Source organism: Triticum aestivum, chromosome 6D (genome assembly GCF_018294505.1).
Source record: "Triticum aestivum cultivar Chinese Spring chromosome 6D, IWGSC CS RefSeq v2.1, whole genome shotgun sequence".
NCBI classification, from domain to species: domain Eukaryota; kingdom Viridiplantae; phylum Streptophyta; class Magnoliopsida; order Poales; family Poaceae; genus Triticum; species Triticum aestivum.
This window is the reverse complement of record NC_057811.1, coordinates 326,640,231-326,654,907: the sequence shown is the minus strand read 5'-3', so window position 1 is coordinate 326,654,907 and position 14,677 is coordinate 326,640,231. Positions and strand designations below refer to the sequence as shown.

The following is a 14,677-nucleotide window of genomic DNA, read 5'->3' as shown; positions in this document are numbered from 1 at the left end:
GGTACGTGGACACACTCTCCCCGCTCGTTGTTATGCTTCTACTAGATAGATCTTGCGTGATCGTAGGCAAAAAATTTGAAATACTATGTTCCCCAACACCTGTGGCATCCCGATTGCCAATGATGTCTGGCTGTGGAGCTGAGCTTACCATAGTAATCTGGTGGTATTGGAAGTAATGAGTCGATTTGTTCGCAACCGAGAATACGTCATAGTTGAGCTTCTTTTAGTGAGGGTATCTTTGTTTTGAGTCGGACAAGACTCCGTTGAGACAGTATACATGCCATTGTACTTTTTGGGCCTTGACCTCTTCTTCTCTTTCAACAGTTATGACAACGCTGACCACTCGGGTGGTAGTTGCGATTTATAGGAGCATGGGCTCCGACTCCCTTGGAGGTGCAAGTACTGGCCGCATGGAAAGCAGCTGCTTCAGGTCATCAAAAGCCGACTGGACTTCCGTTGTCCACTTGAAATTATTAGATTTTTTTCCATCCATCGGTAAAGACACAAGACCTTCTCACTAAGTTTGGATATAAAGCAACTGAGTACAACAAGGCACCCGATCAGTCTCTGACATCCCTTGGATACTTTCATTGGGACATATTGACGTTTGCATTGGTGTTCTACGGGTTTTCCTCCATCCCTTGTGCGGACTCAAGACAACCAAGTAATATTATTGTGGGGCACTCCGAACACGCACTTGTTCAAGTTTAGCTTGATCTTGTACATCCTCAAGTTAGTAAACATCTCAATGAGGTCATCCAGGAGATTGGATCCCCTAGCCGAGTTGACAACAATGTCGTCCATGTACGCCGGCTCACTCCTGCCAATCTGCAGATTTATAAGTGTTTGAGCTATTCACCGGTAAGTGGCACCGATTTTTTTCAGACCAAAGGCATGGTAATTTTAAAAAAACTAGATGATACCCCGCGCGTTGCTGCGGGACTTCTAACTTTCACTTTTTTGCAAAAACAGCTTGAAAGAAAAACATACAATACTTGAAAGGAAAGAAGCAAAGTTGACATCAGATAACGATTTGGTGGAACATTGATATTTCCATTTGAAATGTTGAATGAATACATGAATACATGATATGGACATAGACTTAACACTAACATGGCATAGTAATGTATTTCTGTCCTAGCTAGTGGTCGGCTTGTAACAGCATTGAGACAATTGAAGTTCATAAGTGGTATAGTTCAAAAGAGGCATTTAAGTTTACTTGTACTCCAATGTTAAATTTTGTATAATTAATCATGATTGCTTAAAGAATAAAGTAGAGCGATATGGAATTGGAGATTGTATTTTTGCTTTTGTCTCTTTGAGTTAAAAAACAAATGGCAAAAAAATCCGAAGAATTCACACATGTAAATATTTCAATACTATGTCCACAAACATATTGGAGCACTTCTGTTTGGTATTTAGCTCGGTCTTTTTTTTTGCAAGCCACAAACGAATGCATACTTAAAAGAACAAAAATATGGTTTCTTTTGCTTGAAAACACATCTCAGATGAGCAGCCACATGATATGATTTAAACAGCTGAAGGCATCAATATGTAGCTAAGCTATTTACCTCTTAAAATTCAAAAGCAAGTGTGATATGAAACCTACATAATTTGCCGATTTACTCTATAGAAAGCAACGATTGGATATCAGAATTGGTACACAATGGAATTTGATGTTTATTGTAAATTCAGTTAGCTGATCCAAGATTACGATGACAGGATTGGGGTAGCAGCCTAGTACTTCAGGTTTACAAATAGCTGAAAAACAATTGTCCACTATGTACTTGGCTGCGCTTGAGTAGAAAATGTAGGTGCACCTTGAAACTGAAATAAATAGTAAACTCAAAAAGTAGGAGGGATATACCAGCATGACACAATAGGAAAATGAGATCTTTGTGTTCACTTAGGTATGAATTTGCCGCTGAATCTGCATTGAATATTGCAACATCTGATTTTCCATGCAGTATTGGATTCCTCTGAAAAAAGATTCCATGTCTTAAAAAATGTAGAGAACTAATAAACCAATAAAAATAGTAAACCAAATCATGGATACATGAACGCTCTAACTCAGAATTCTATTGATCATGATCAGTTAGCCACCTCGTCAAAGTTACCAACACGCGTGCAGGCTTAAGCCATGATGATGAGGCAATAGGTGGTGCACGCAGGAGCGTTTTACCATTCACATGCTTATAGGAGAAAAATCTATGGGTTCAAAAGTAGGCACATATAAGGACATATATAATATGATGTACACTTACAGAGACACACCCGCACAAGGAATTTGGGTTGGCATACCATATGTTGATTAATACATCTTTGGGCAAGGCTGCATATGGGGACAAATGGTGGAGAGGAGAATTTCTAGCTTTTAATAATTAGCAACCTGTCTTACCGAACCTACTCAAAGGGCACATCACATAGCGAACTACAGATAAGCATATCTAGCAAGAAAAAATTCCACCATGAAAATTATATCTAGAGAAAGAAAAAGCTTATAGATGAACCATCCTAATAATAGAGCAGGCAGGATCCATAGCATTCCATTCATAGTCAAGAACAGCACGAATAGTATGCAAAGCCTGGCAGGCGAGGCAGTTAAACTCTCTGCATAGGCATCGATGACTCCACGGTGGCAGCAACCTGACTTCGAATTTCAACGGCTGCGAACTATCACAATTGAACCTGCAGAGCTACCAATAAGAAAATCAGGTAAGGAAATAAGAGAATAATCAGATTGATTTTTCTAGGAACGCATGATCCAAATGAGATGGAACTTGCAATGTTTAGTAATTAGGAGAGGAAGAGGAAGTGGATTCAACTTGAGGAAGAATAGAAGATTGAAAATGAGGAGAAGAAGTGAAGCGAAATGACATGCGTGGAATAATTAAGAGATGGGAACGGGGTTGCTTATCACCACTAACTAAAGAGACGGGGCTGGCTTTCAACTGTTGCTCTATAGGTAGGGGGAAAGCTGACCTTTTTTTAAGGGAGAGAGGTTGAGCTTTGATCGGCTGTTGCGGTTCGTGTAGATGACAAAACTGCAATTGGAAAACACAAATTCAGTTGATGAGCGGATTGAGTTGATGTGCAATTAGCTCATCCTTCCGATCAGTTGGATTATACATCATCTTCTTCCAGTTTAATTTAATTGACATCTATGCATAATAACTAACAACATATACTGTAATAGAATTCAGATAGGTTGAATTACATAATATCACACTAACCTGTAGCCTCAAACGGGTGTTCGCCAACATACTTACTGATTTTTAGATATGAAATACTTTAAATACCTTAAAGCTAACAGATGGCGTCACTATAGTCGTTGGCAGCAAATCCACCAGCAACAGAAAAGGGAAGAACTTCTCATGGCTGAATCAGCCGGGGTCGCACCCGCGGGAGGAGTTGTACTCTGGATGAGGATGGCGCGCAGTCGGGATGGGCAGCAGTCGCGTCCAGTCCATATGGCTGAGCCCGAGTCGCCACCGCACCATCTTTCCAAACCGGAAAGGAAGCCATACCCGGACCAGCTCCGCATGTCAACGCCAGTCAAATTCCAGTGGAACTGGCTCGAGCCACCGTGGCCAGAACAGAGACACCAAAGCAAGAGGAGGACTAGGGGATCGCAGAGGCATGCACCACATCGAGAACGGGAACACTGTCCGAGAGTTCATCAGAGAATCGCGTCGTGGGAAGAATCCCATCTATTACTCCTCCATTTATTTGGTGGAGAAGAAGAAACGACAGCGGTGTAGAAGATGGAGATATTTGATGGAAAATCAATCGACCAATGAGTTAATTAGGTCATTTATTTGGTGGAGAAGAAGAAACGATAGTGGTGTAGAAGATGGAAGTATTTGATGGAAAATCAATCGACCGATGAGTTAATTAGGTAGCGCTCGCGCTGGTTCGATTCGGTAGCTAGAGCAACCGAATGCGAAGGAGTGCGAACGCGACAGGATCTTGGGCGGGCGGTGCGCCGGAGTGTATAGAGAGGAAATTGGGGGTGATGGGTTGGGCTGGATGATGCAGCCTCTCTCGTGGGTCCTACCAGTGGTAACTGAAGCTAACGTGGCTGGCTTCTATTGCTGTGGGTCCCGCATGTAAGCCTCTAAAGAAACATTGATGTGGCAGTGCCGCTGATGTGGATAGGCTGCATGTCAAGAGAAATAAGATAATGGGGATGAGTTATTTAGGTATTATGGATACCTCGAATGGGGTTATGAACGCAATCATTATTTGATCCAACTCATTCATCTTAATATGATGATAGCCGAACTATCCATCGAGAAAGCACAACCTCTCGCAGTCAGCCTGGAGTCCAAAATTTGGTCTATACGAGGCAAAGGAAAATGATCCTGGGGCACACATGATTGACATCTTTGTAGTCAATGTATACGCGCCAAGTCCCTTTTTAGTACGTACAACAACTGGATTGGATACCCATTCTGAGTGCAAGATTTCCTTTATGGATCAAGTTGTCATAAGCTTCGCGATCCCCTCTCCAAGTACGGGCGCTTCGGATCAGAGAAACAATGAAGAATTTGCTTGACTAGCTTCGCCCCTTCAGTCATATTTAGTCGGTGCTTAGCCAGCTCTGTTGGAACTAGAACTAGAACTAGAACTAGAGAAGTAGAGGAGGCTCCAAAACTTGTGTGTAGAGAAAGCACCAACTCCTCTAGTATATATAGATTTGAGGGGAGGAGGGGCTGCCAAGAGGAGGATAAGGATTTCCCTCCCCTTGCTCCGGCAAAGGGGGGAAGGACTTCCTTCCGCCTCTCCAATTCAGCCTCCCACTAAGGTAAAAGGTGGCGCCACCCCAATTGAGCCTATGTGGCCCAATTCTCCTTCCACCTCATGGCCTTTTTTAAGGCCCGTTGATATTTAATTCAATATAAAAGCCTCCTGAAAATTACTGGATTCTTTTATTATTAATTTAACATCTCCAAAAACATTTGCCGCCTATATATTATTTATCGGTAATACCTGTATTGCCTGATAAACTCCAAAACCCTTACGGTGACCCCGGAACGCTCCCGGTTCCTCTCAATACTATTCCGAATATTAATTAAACAATTCCACACATATATTCTCATTACTATCGCCCTACTAACACTCAACAGATCATGATTACCTTAAGCTTGTGACCCTGTAGGTTCGGTAAACATAGGCATGAACAAAACCCCTTTTGTTTAATGACCGATAACGAAACCGTGGACGTCCATATCGATCCCTATGAGTACACGAATGATATTCGAGTGAACCTTTGGTTATCATGTGATGTTCCATTTTCTTCTGACACTTTACAAAGCCCGAGGTGAGATGTGTCGGTATCCTCTTGGGTCATACACATGCTCACTATACCGGTCTCCTTGTTGTCGGTATCGTTCTTCTTTCTCGTTCACGTGTTCCAGCATCCCTATGATGTAATCACCTGTGCCTGGCCAGACGATGATGGATGTCGTCACACTGCGAGGGCCCTAAGAATATATTTCCATCGTCGGAGGAGCAAATACCACTCTCGAGTTATCGAGTCCCCTATCAAACTTTCTGATGAACCTATAAGTTGTCATTATGATGACCGTGTTACAGATGACGTTTGAGCAACACCAAAGCTCTTCGTACGATAAAAAGTGACTATGATACTCTCATGGTATAAGGAATTAAAACACATAATAACACTCTGTGTTATAATAATTGGCTGGTGACGATATCATCGCAAAGTATAACAAACAAGTTTGGGTTGATTCAATATGATCGTTCTTCTAACGTCATACTGATGAGTGATATTTTTACACTCATTTCACCTTTGTTTAAACCGAGATATTTCAATTAAAAAGAGATATTCGCTCTGATATTGGTACAAATGACTAATGAACGCAAAGGATTCCACAAATCCTCTCTCTGATGTGTTTCCACAGAAAATGGTCTAAAAGGGAAGAAATCACGTGAGGAAATGGAATGGAAAAATAATGGAGGAGGAAGGAATCATCAGGAGCGCCCGTATGAGCGCCCATATGGCGTGGATTCTGAGCCAGATCATCCAACCCAACAACTTTCGTTAAAGGGACCCCGTTGAAATGTGAACAGAGAGACGAGCATGGAGCATAGAAGGTAGAACCTCTTCATCATCATCATCATCATCCGCAAACCCTAGCCGCCACCATCTCCATAGCCATCTCCACCACCACCACCATAGTGCTCATCCATCCCATTCTCGTGCATTGCACAAGGCATTCATTGTAATACATATTGCAATTTATCAATCTTAAGATGTGTTCTTCAATGTTTTCTTCACACAATCTGATCTCCATGTGTGAGTAGTTAAGTAAGGTATGGGTTGAGGCATAAGCCTTGCAACCTGAGGTGGATCCTATCCTTGGGGAGAAATGAGGTGTTGTCATTAAATGCCCAAAGCTCTTGTCTGATTTCTTTATCTTAATTATCGAGGTAACCCCGCGCAATGGATAGGGCCTGCGGTAGGACAACTGATTCTTGATGCAGGACTCATGTCGGGCAAGATGTTATTTGGACACATCCCCCACTTCAATCCATAACAAGCACATCTCGACGGGTGACTTCCAGCGCAGAAACTAATATCATATTTGATCCCATCACAAATACAAGGTTGTAAGCATAAGACCTCATACTCGTACCTCTTTTTATTTTAAGTGTTTGAATCACTATTTGCTTGCTGATCCAGTCAAAAGCTTGATTTGACACTTTGACAATAGCTTGCTAGAGACCATCACTTCAAGGGGATCTTCCTCTCGTAGGTCCGATGACCCAGGGTCACCTCTGGGAAATAGATGCGGGATACTCTTTTCTGTTCTAATAGCGGATCAATAAAAAGGAGATATCACATACTCTCAATATTGTTTTAGAACTATCCTTACACTTAACGATATCCTAAGATCCGGAAAATGTGATCACTAACAATACTTGAGCCAGTCTTAGAAGAGAGACTAGGAATCTTATTTTTACCATTTATTGTTCTACACATGCATATGAGTTTTTCACTGAATCAAATATTCCAGGATCATAGTAGTTATAGCGTAGAATATAACTATTAATTACGAACATGGAAATATAATAATACAATATTAATGCATCTAGGGCATACTTGCAACAAATCAATCGTCACATTGAGGTGTCTTTACTTATTTTTTTTGCATGGTCCGGACTTATGCGGGTGGTTTGAGGGTCGGCGTTGGAGATGCCCTTACTTCTTTTTTTGCATGGTTATACATTTTTCATTTAAAGAATAAAGATCAAGTTACAAGGCACGTAAACACCGACCTTACGGGACTGAAAAGATAGGATAATCCTACGCAAAATACTAGCGTCTGTCCCTCTCCTTCGACACCACTGAAGCGGCCACCAAATGGAAAGGAGACAGATCACCTCTTCACCTGAGCTCGACGCGGCTCCATCGCTGATCTGCAGCTTTACGAACCTCCAAAGTAGTTTTTCAGAAGCAAAACCATTGTCGTTGAAAGAATTAGGCCGGGGCAACATTGTCCCCGGACACGCCATCGAGCTCCAGATCTGACACCCCCGCATGACGACGACGTTGGAGGAGGAAACTAGAACAGTCAGCCTCCAACCACAAACCCAGCACAAGATGCACCATCTTCCAGCGGTCACCTGCGTAAACAACTGTCTGCGCGTACTCCTGGACGACAAAATCTCTTTGCTCCACCATGACGTTGGAGACAACGCCGCATCAACAGGGATAGAGCAGAAGGAGAGACACACTTGATGGAGTCGCCAACACCATCTATGAACCCTAATGTCGCCGATCTGAAAGATCGGCACACACATGATGCCATCAACTCCGAGACGCAGCCATGAAGGACACCGCCGGTGTGGGAGTGGAGCTGAGGCAGATTTATTCGTCTAGACGCCACTCCCGTCACCCCCGACGACACACCACGACATACAAATCCAAACCCTAATTACAGATCAGAGGAACGGGGTCCCCCTCCCTCCTGCCGCCAGAACAGTAGCCGGAGGGAGAGGGGGCCAGCGCCGTGGCCGGTTGAGATCGGTGGAAGAAGATCGCCTCCCAAGTCGCCTGGCCCGTGGCGGCAGCTAGGTTATGAAAAAACTGATGCCCTTACTTCTTGCGATGTAATCTTTGTGAGCATGAGCCTTTGGCTGGGCCATACGTATCTGTTGGCCTACCTCATATGTAATCCCCTGGCATTTATATTAAAATGTATGAAACCAATATCTTACCAAATATGTGGAAGAATTGCTTCACCTCAGAATGAGTGAAACTGATGTCTTAAAAAAAAGTGAAACCGATATCTTCCAAAATATGTGAAACCGATTTCTTACAAAATATGCAAACTAGATTTGTAAGAAAGCGATGTCACTCATTTAAAAAAATTGATTTCACTAATTACAGTAAACCCGGTTTCGCTCAATTCAGAAAAACAATTTCATTCATTTTGAGTGAAATTAGTTTTTTGAAATTAGTGAAGCATATTTCATAATTTTGATTGATTTCACATATTCTACTTTCTGTTTTGTTTCATAAATATCAGATTCACACAACAGTTTCACAAACAGAGTGAAGTAAGTGGATTGAAACATTGCAATTTAAATATGTTGAAACGTGTCCATGATTGTTCTTGTTCTATTGATATTGCCGTCGGGAGTTCAAATATATAAAAAGTTTCAGAAGCAAAATTATATTTCCCAAAATATGAATGGTTTAAATGATCAAAGAGAAACTAAAAGGATGAATTTATTAGGTGGGAGAGGAGAGAGGGTGAACGTGTCATATCATGTATTTGAGTGAGAAAAAGAAAGAGATGAGACCATGCATGCATCTTATCTCTGCACATGATGGGACCTAGTGAACAAAAATACCAACACACAAACTCAGGAAAGAAACAAATGCAAACAATCTTCGCTCCTCCTCCTTCAAGAAAGAAAGCTAGGGTTTCTGCCTCTCGCTGGCGCCGCCGCAGGTCCGCCTCGTCTCTGCTGGCCCTAGGGCCATGGGGCGCGGTGGATCCTGCCAAGGGCCGGCGGGAGGGCTCCGTTTTAAGTCGTTTTTTCCTGTCTTGTTAGGGTTTGTGTCCTGCTCAGGATGACGAGACGGCGACGGCTCTCTGAAGATGGAATAAAGGTCTCCCCGCCTAGCCCCCTTTCCAGCGGTGCATCTAGCATCGTTGGTGGGCTTGTGGAGGTGTGTCTCCGGCGGATCTAGCTTTGATGGATTTGCTCGGATCTCGTCGTTGTTCGTCTACGTTCGTGTGTCTTCGGGTTGAATCCTTCCAACCTACATTATTCTTCATCGACGACGGTTGTTGTTCTGGTGCGCTGGTCCTATGGGGCCTTAGCACGATGACTTCCTGACTGTCTACTACAACAAGTTGTGCCCGATTTCGGCGATGGAGGGGTGATGACGGCGGCACGTCTTCGGCTCGCTTCAGTGCTTGTAGTCGTCACTAGGTGGTCTACGGATCTGGATGTATTTTTTATTTCTGGTGTTTGTTGTACTGCCATAATTGAAGATAAATAGATTGGAAGTTTTTCCGAAAAAAAAAAACCGAATGCAAACAAAGGTGGTACTGGGATTGGTGGCGTTATCTTACTGGCTGATGAGTTGCCAATAGGTAGCGTTATTTCCAGAAATGTCTTTGCGTGGGTGCATAGCCTAAGGGCGGCGGAGGACGAAGACGCCAGTGCTAGCGCGGTGGAGCACCTCCCAATTGGGAACGGGATGCATAATTAGTGGATCATTACGTTTTTAGGATATTGGATTACGTGGGCAGGGCTGTTTCTCTGCGTGGTTAACGGGCTGGTCCATTTGAACGGGAACTGAACTAGAGTAGTCCATGGGCCGCGCGATGCACAACGGATCGACTGAACATGACCAGGAAAACTGAACGAGATCGTTCGAGACAAACACGGACCTTGTGGACAGTCGAGACTCGAGTCCGACCCAACACAAGGCAATATAAGGCGAGTACAGAGTTGATATCACCTTAGGTGGGCAATGGGCAATGCATACGGCAGACGTTCTCCTCGATCTACTACTACAAATCATCCCCAACCCCAAGAGATCAAACCCTCAGCCAAGATCGCTGCCATGGAGACGTTGGAGCCGATCCAGAAAACCCTGGGCGAGATCGACAAACGGATCCCCGACGCCCTCCGCGCCGCGTTCGGCCTCGAGAAGCGAGCCTCGCGCTCCTCCGAGGACGCCATCGCCAGCTTCTTCGCGCTGTATCTAGAGCCGCCGCATCATCGGGAGCGCCGCGAGCTCGACGGCGAGGAGCCGCGGGCTCTGAGGATGAACTGGGCCTCATGCTACGCGCCGCGCCACAACGAGGACGCGCACTTCGGGCACGACGAGGCCGGCGTCGTCGGCGTGGCGGACGGCGTCGGCGGGTACCGCAAGAAAGGCGTGGACGCCGGCGCGTTCTCGCGCGGGCTCATGACGAGCGCCTTCCTGCAGGTGCTGGCGACCGAGCCCGGCACGCCCGTCTGCCCGTACACGCTGCTGGAGCGGGCGTACGAGGAGACGGTGGCCTCGGCCGCGGACGGGGGGTCCACGGCGGTCATCCTCTCGCTCGCCGGCACGGCTCTCAAGTGGGCGTTCATCGGCGACAGCGCGTTCGCCGTGTTCCGAGACGGCAGGCTCGTGCACCGTTCGCAGCGGCAGCAGAGGCGTTTCAACTGCCCGTTCCAGCTCAATGCAACCGGAAAAGGGGAGCGCGTGAACAAAGCCGACGTCGGGCAGATGGCGGTGAGACACGGGGACGTCGTGGTGCTCGGGACCGACGGGCTGTTCGACAACATGTTCGACGCGGAGCTGGAGGTGGTCGTGCGGATGGGCATGGCGCTGGGCTTCTCGCCCAAGAACATGGCGGACGTGGTCGCGGGCATCGCTTACGAGATGTCGACGAGCAAAACCAGAGACTCGCCGTACAGCGCCGACAGCCGGAGGCTACAAGGAGACCACCGCCGCGGTGGGAAGCCAGACGATATTACTGTCGTCGTCGCCTTCATTGTCTCTCTGTACTCTTGATCCGCATTTGTTTTTCTGCTTCTTCTTCGGTGCGTTGTGAGTCTTGGGCTTTGGGCACAAGAACTGTCATCCATGGACAAGTAAAGGAGTTTCCAACTAGAAATCAGGTCTTTGGGAAAACGGAACATGTGTATACGTTGCTCCTCAATCGATCATAGAGGGCTTGGAATCTATGACTTGTAGCCATTCAGTAGAGCTCTTCGAGTCAGGTGGCTATTGCCTTCTGGCAGGCTATGGAACTATCATCCATGGCCACTTGATTTGGACTGAAACGCCATGGATGTGTTTGATAGGCTGCATCCCCCAACAAGCCGTACCTGAGAATCTGGGGCAGGTGCAGAATATGAAATTATGAAATCTGTATATATTTCTTTTTATGGGAAACGAGAGTACTAAATATGAAATCAATATTTTACTATTTATTATTATTTTTGCGTAAGAGATCCATATCTATATCTATACCTACTATTAAAGGGAATATGTATTCTTGATTTGGTCATAATATTGTTTGTCCCGTGGTATTTTTTTTCTTTTACGGTGGGACCTACCTAACACTCCAACCAGTTGACCTACCGAGCTTTACTGGTTATAAAGCAGTGAAAAATACTAAGAACCAATCACCAGCGCAGATACGAATATTTTTTAAATTACGATATCAACTATTTTTGAAAGAAAAATACCAGAATTTTTTGCGAAGCGCAAACACTTTACAAATTTGTAAACATATTTTTTAAAAATGAAACATTTTTTAAACATGAACATTTTCTTAAAATCTTGAACACTTTTTTCAAACAGAAACATTTTTTAATTCCAAAACAAAATGTGAAAACGCAAACATTTTTTGAAACTTGCGACCAAAATTGGTAAAACAAAAAAATTTGAAACTCCAAAAAAGAAATTGAAACATGAACATTTTTTAAAAAATTGACCAATTTGTGGATAGGGGAACATTTTTTTAAAATTCCAATAATAATTCTGAAAAGTTGTGAAAATTTAGAACAAAAACATTCCAAACAATTTTTGAAAAACCCAAACAAAATTTGAAAACACGTTTTTAAACAATTTTGGAAACGGTAACATTATTTGAAACTCCTGAAAATGAAAACATGAACATTTTTAAGATTTGTGAACAATCTCTGAAAACGGAAACATTTTCTGAAATTCTGAACATTTTTTAAAAGTTGTGAAAAAATAGAACAAAACCATTCCGAAAAACTTTGAAAGACACGAACATTTTTTGAAAATCCAAAATATTTTTTAATTTATGTACAAATACGAAAACACAACCATTTTTTATTTAAAAAGCGCGAACATTTTTTTAGATAGAGAGGGTTCGCTTGAATATTTATCCCACGTCGCTTTGATCCTCAAAAAGCCACCAGTTTATATACGCTGGATAGTTGTCGAGTAATCATCAAGCGCAAGGAAGGGTATGATGCGGGAGTGAAGGAATTAAGGTTGGCTCTAATTAAATGAAATTGTTGGAATAGAGCCTGACGAAAGAATTAAATGTTGGCTCTAAACGGAAATGTGGGAAGTATGGCTGGATTTGCAGGCTCGGGATGTGCTTGCATGTCCCATGGAGTGTATATGGCTGAATCTAACTAACAAAAGATATAAGATACCTGGTTGGAGTGGTATATATAGCTGGTGAGTGATGGCTGAATCCTAATGCGCACTAACAAAACAACCCCCGAGATGTGTGAAACACGAGAGATGATGTTGCCTTCTTTCCATGGGATCAATCGGCTCTCGCTCGTGAACTACTCAAAAACGTAAAAGGAAGCAAACGACCTGCCGTCAGCTTTGATTTTTGGGCGGCATGTTAACCTTTTCAATGTGCAAGGGAATGTTTCTATTTCTCGGTGTTTTTGCCGCTATTAAATTTTATTTTTTTGAATAAAAATACATGGTTAATCTACATGCAACTTTTGATCGAGCATTGTTGCTGCAAATGGCGCACACAACAGTTTTAGGCCCACTGATGTTGCTCATCAAAGCTGAACACAATGTTGGAAGGCCTATTGCTTGCTACATCCGGAAGCACACCAATCGTCGCTATTATTTTTCTATTGAGAAGTTGGACCGTTGTGCTGCAAAACAGTTACATAAATGATGCCAAGACAACAAGTCATACGGACAACGTTGCAAAGCTGACCACATGGACACAACAAAGATGACTGCCACTGCTACAAGTCAGACACGTGTCGTAGCGAGGTCAATCAGTGTGCTACAAGTTGGATGTGTGGAGGTGTAAAGCTAACTAAGTGTAGATGGTAGGATTATAAGGAGAATTAATTGATCCTTGGTACCCGTGTTAAGGGTTGTTGCATGATTAATGCCTGACTGATATGCATTTCTTTTAGAGCTTGATGTGCATCTCCCTGCCGTGTGATACCTTCTGGATGCTATCATGCCACACTGGTGAACACGCTAATTTTCACTCCCGTTGCAATGCACGGGCATATGTGCTAGTATATTACTATTTATTTAGCATACTATAAACACATGATCTTCTCAAGAACAATACAGATTTTTTACCAAGGGGACAGAAAAGTGATATATGCTGAGAAGAAGACACATCCATTTCTCTAACAAGTATTTTCGAACGTAGGGAGTAGATGAGAGTGGATCATATGAATCCAAAAAAATCCATTGCTACCCTCAAATATCTTTGAAGAATTTGTGAAAGGATTTGCTTCAAGGATAATGGGAACTGGAGAATAATATATTGAACTGATCTGCTTTAAGTGCTAGTTTTTTTTCAAGATTATGTCAACCTATTCACCTTCAATCATGGCAGTACGAATACGGTGCATGAGGAATTTTCTAATTCAACTTGGCATCGATTATTACTACTATTAATTGTTATTTGAAATGGAACGGGAGGTCAGAAGAAAGGCACGCGCTTGTGTATAGTTGGCCTTGGAATTTGGAACTGGTTCGTGTTGGAAGTTGGAACGTTGCATGGGGGATCAAGCATTCGTTGTTATTCTATAGTGTTGTCTAAGAAAAAATTGGGGTCCCCAAAATTTTTTAGGCCTTGTGCCATCACACACTATGCACCCGCTTGTCAGACGGGCCTGACAAGGTGCAAGAAAAACGCATTCGATGTCGTACATGAGGGTCTAGCTCGCTCGCGCACAAACCTTATAAAGTAGTCGAGAATGTGAATCGCCAGGAACGCTAGAATCATGAAGCAAATATGCCCTAGAGGCAATAATAAAGTTATTATATTATTTCCTTATATCATGATAAATCTTTATTATTCATGCGAGAATTGTATTAACCGGAAACTTGATACATGTGTGAATACATAGACAAAACAAAATGTCCCTAGTATGCTTCTACTAGACTAGCTCGTTACTCAAAGATGGTTAAGTTTTCTGACCATAGGCATGTGTTGTCATTTGATGAACAGGGTCACATCATTAGGAGAATGATGTGATGGACAAGACCCATCTGTTAGCTTAGCATAAATTATCGTTTAGTTTTATTGCTATCGCTTTCTTCATGACTTATACATGTTCCTCTGACTATGAGATTATGCAACTCCCGAATACCGGAGGAACACCTTGTGTGCTATCAAACGTCACAACGTAACTGGGTGATTATAAAGAT

At 43.3% G+C, this 14,677-nt stretch overlaps 1 protein-coding gene and 1 long non-coding RNA gene across 2 annotated transcripts; one reads left to right on the top strand and one right to left on the bottom strand.

Moving 5' to 3' along the window:
- Window positions 1-399: 399 nt before the first annotated feature.
- On the bottom strand, window positions 400-3,973 carry LOC123141552 (uncharacterized). Its single transcript, XR_006470352.1, has 3 exons — window positions 2,983-3,973; window positions 1,868-2,688; window positions 400-828 (listed from the first exon to the last, which is right to left on the bottom strand). It is a non-coding gene; the product is annotated as an uncharacterized lncRNA (long non-coding RNA).
- Window positions 3,974-10,025: 6,052 nt separating this feature from the next.
- On the top strand, window positions 10,026-11,432 carry LOC123141551 (putative protein phosphatase 2C 23). Its single transcript, XM_044560661.1, has one exon. It carries the CDS (start codon window positions 10,115-10,117, stop codon window positions 11,054-11,056), a length of 942 nt encoding a protein of 313 aa, XP_044416596.1. The 5' UTR covers window positions 10,026-10,114; the 3' UTR covers window positions 11,057-11,432.
- The last annotated feature ends 3,245 nt before the right edge of the window (window positions 11,433-14,677 follow it).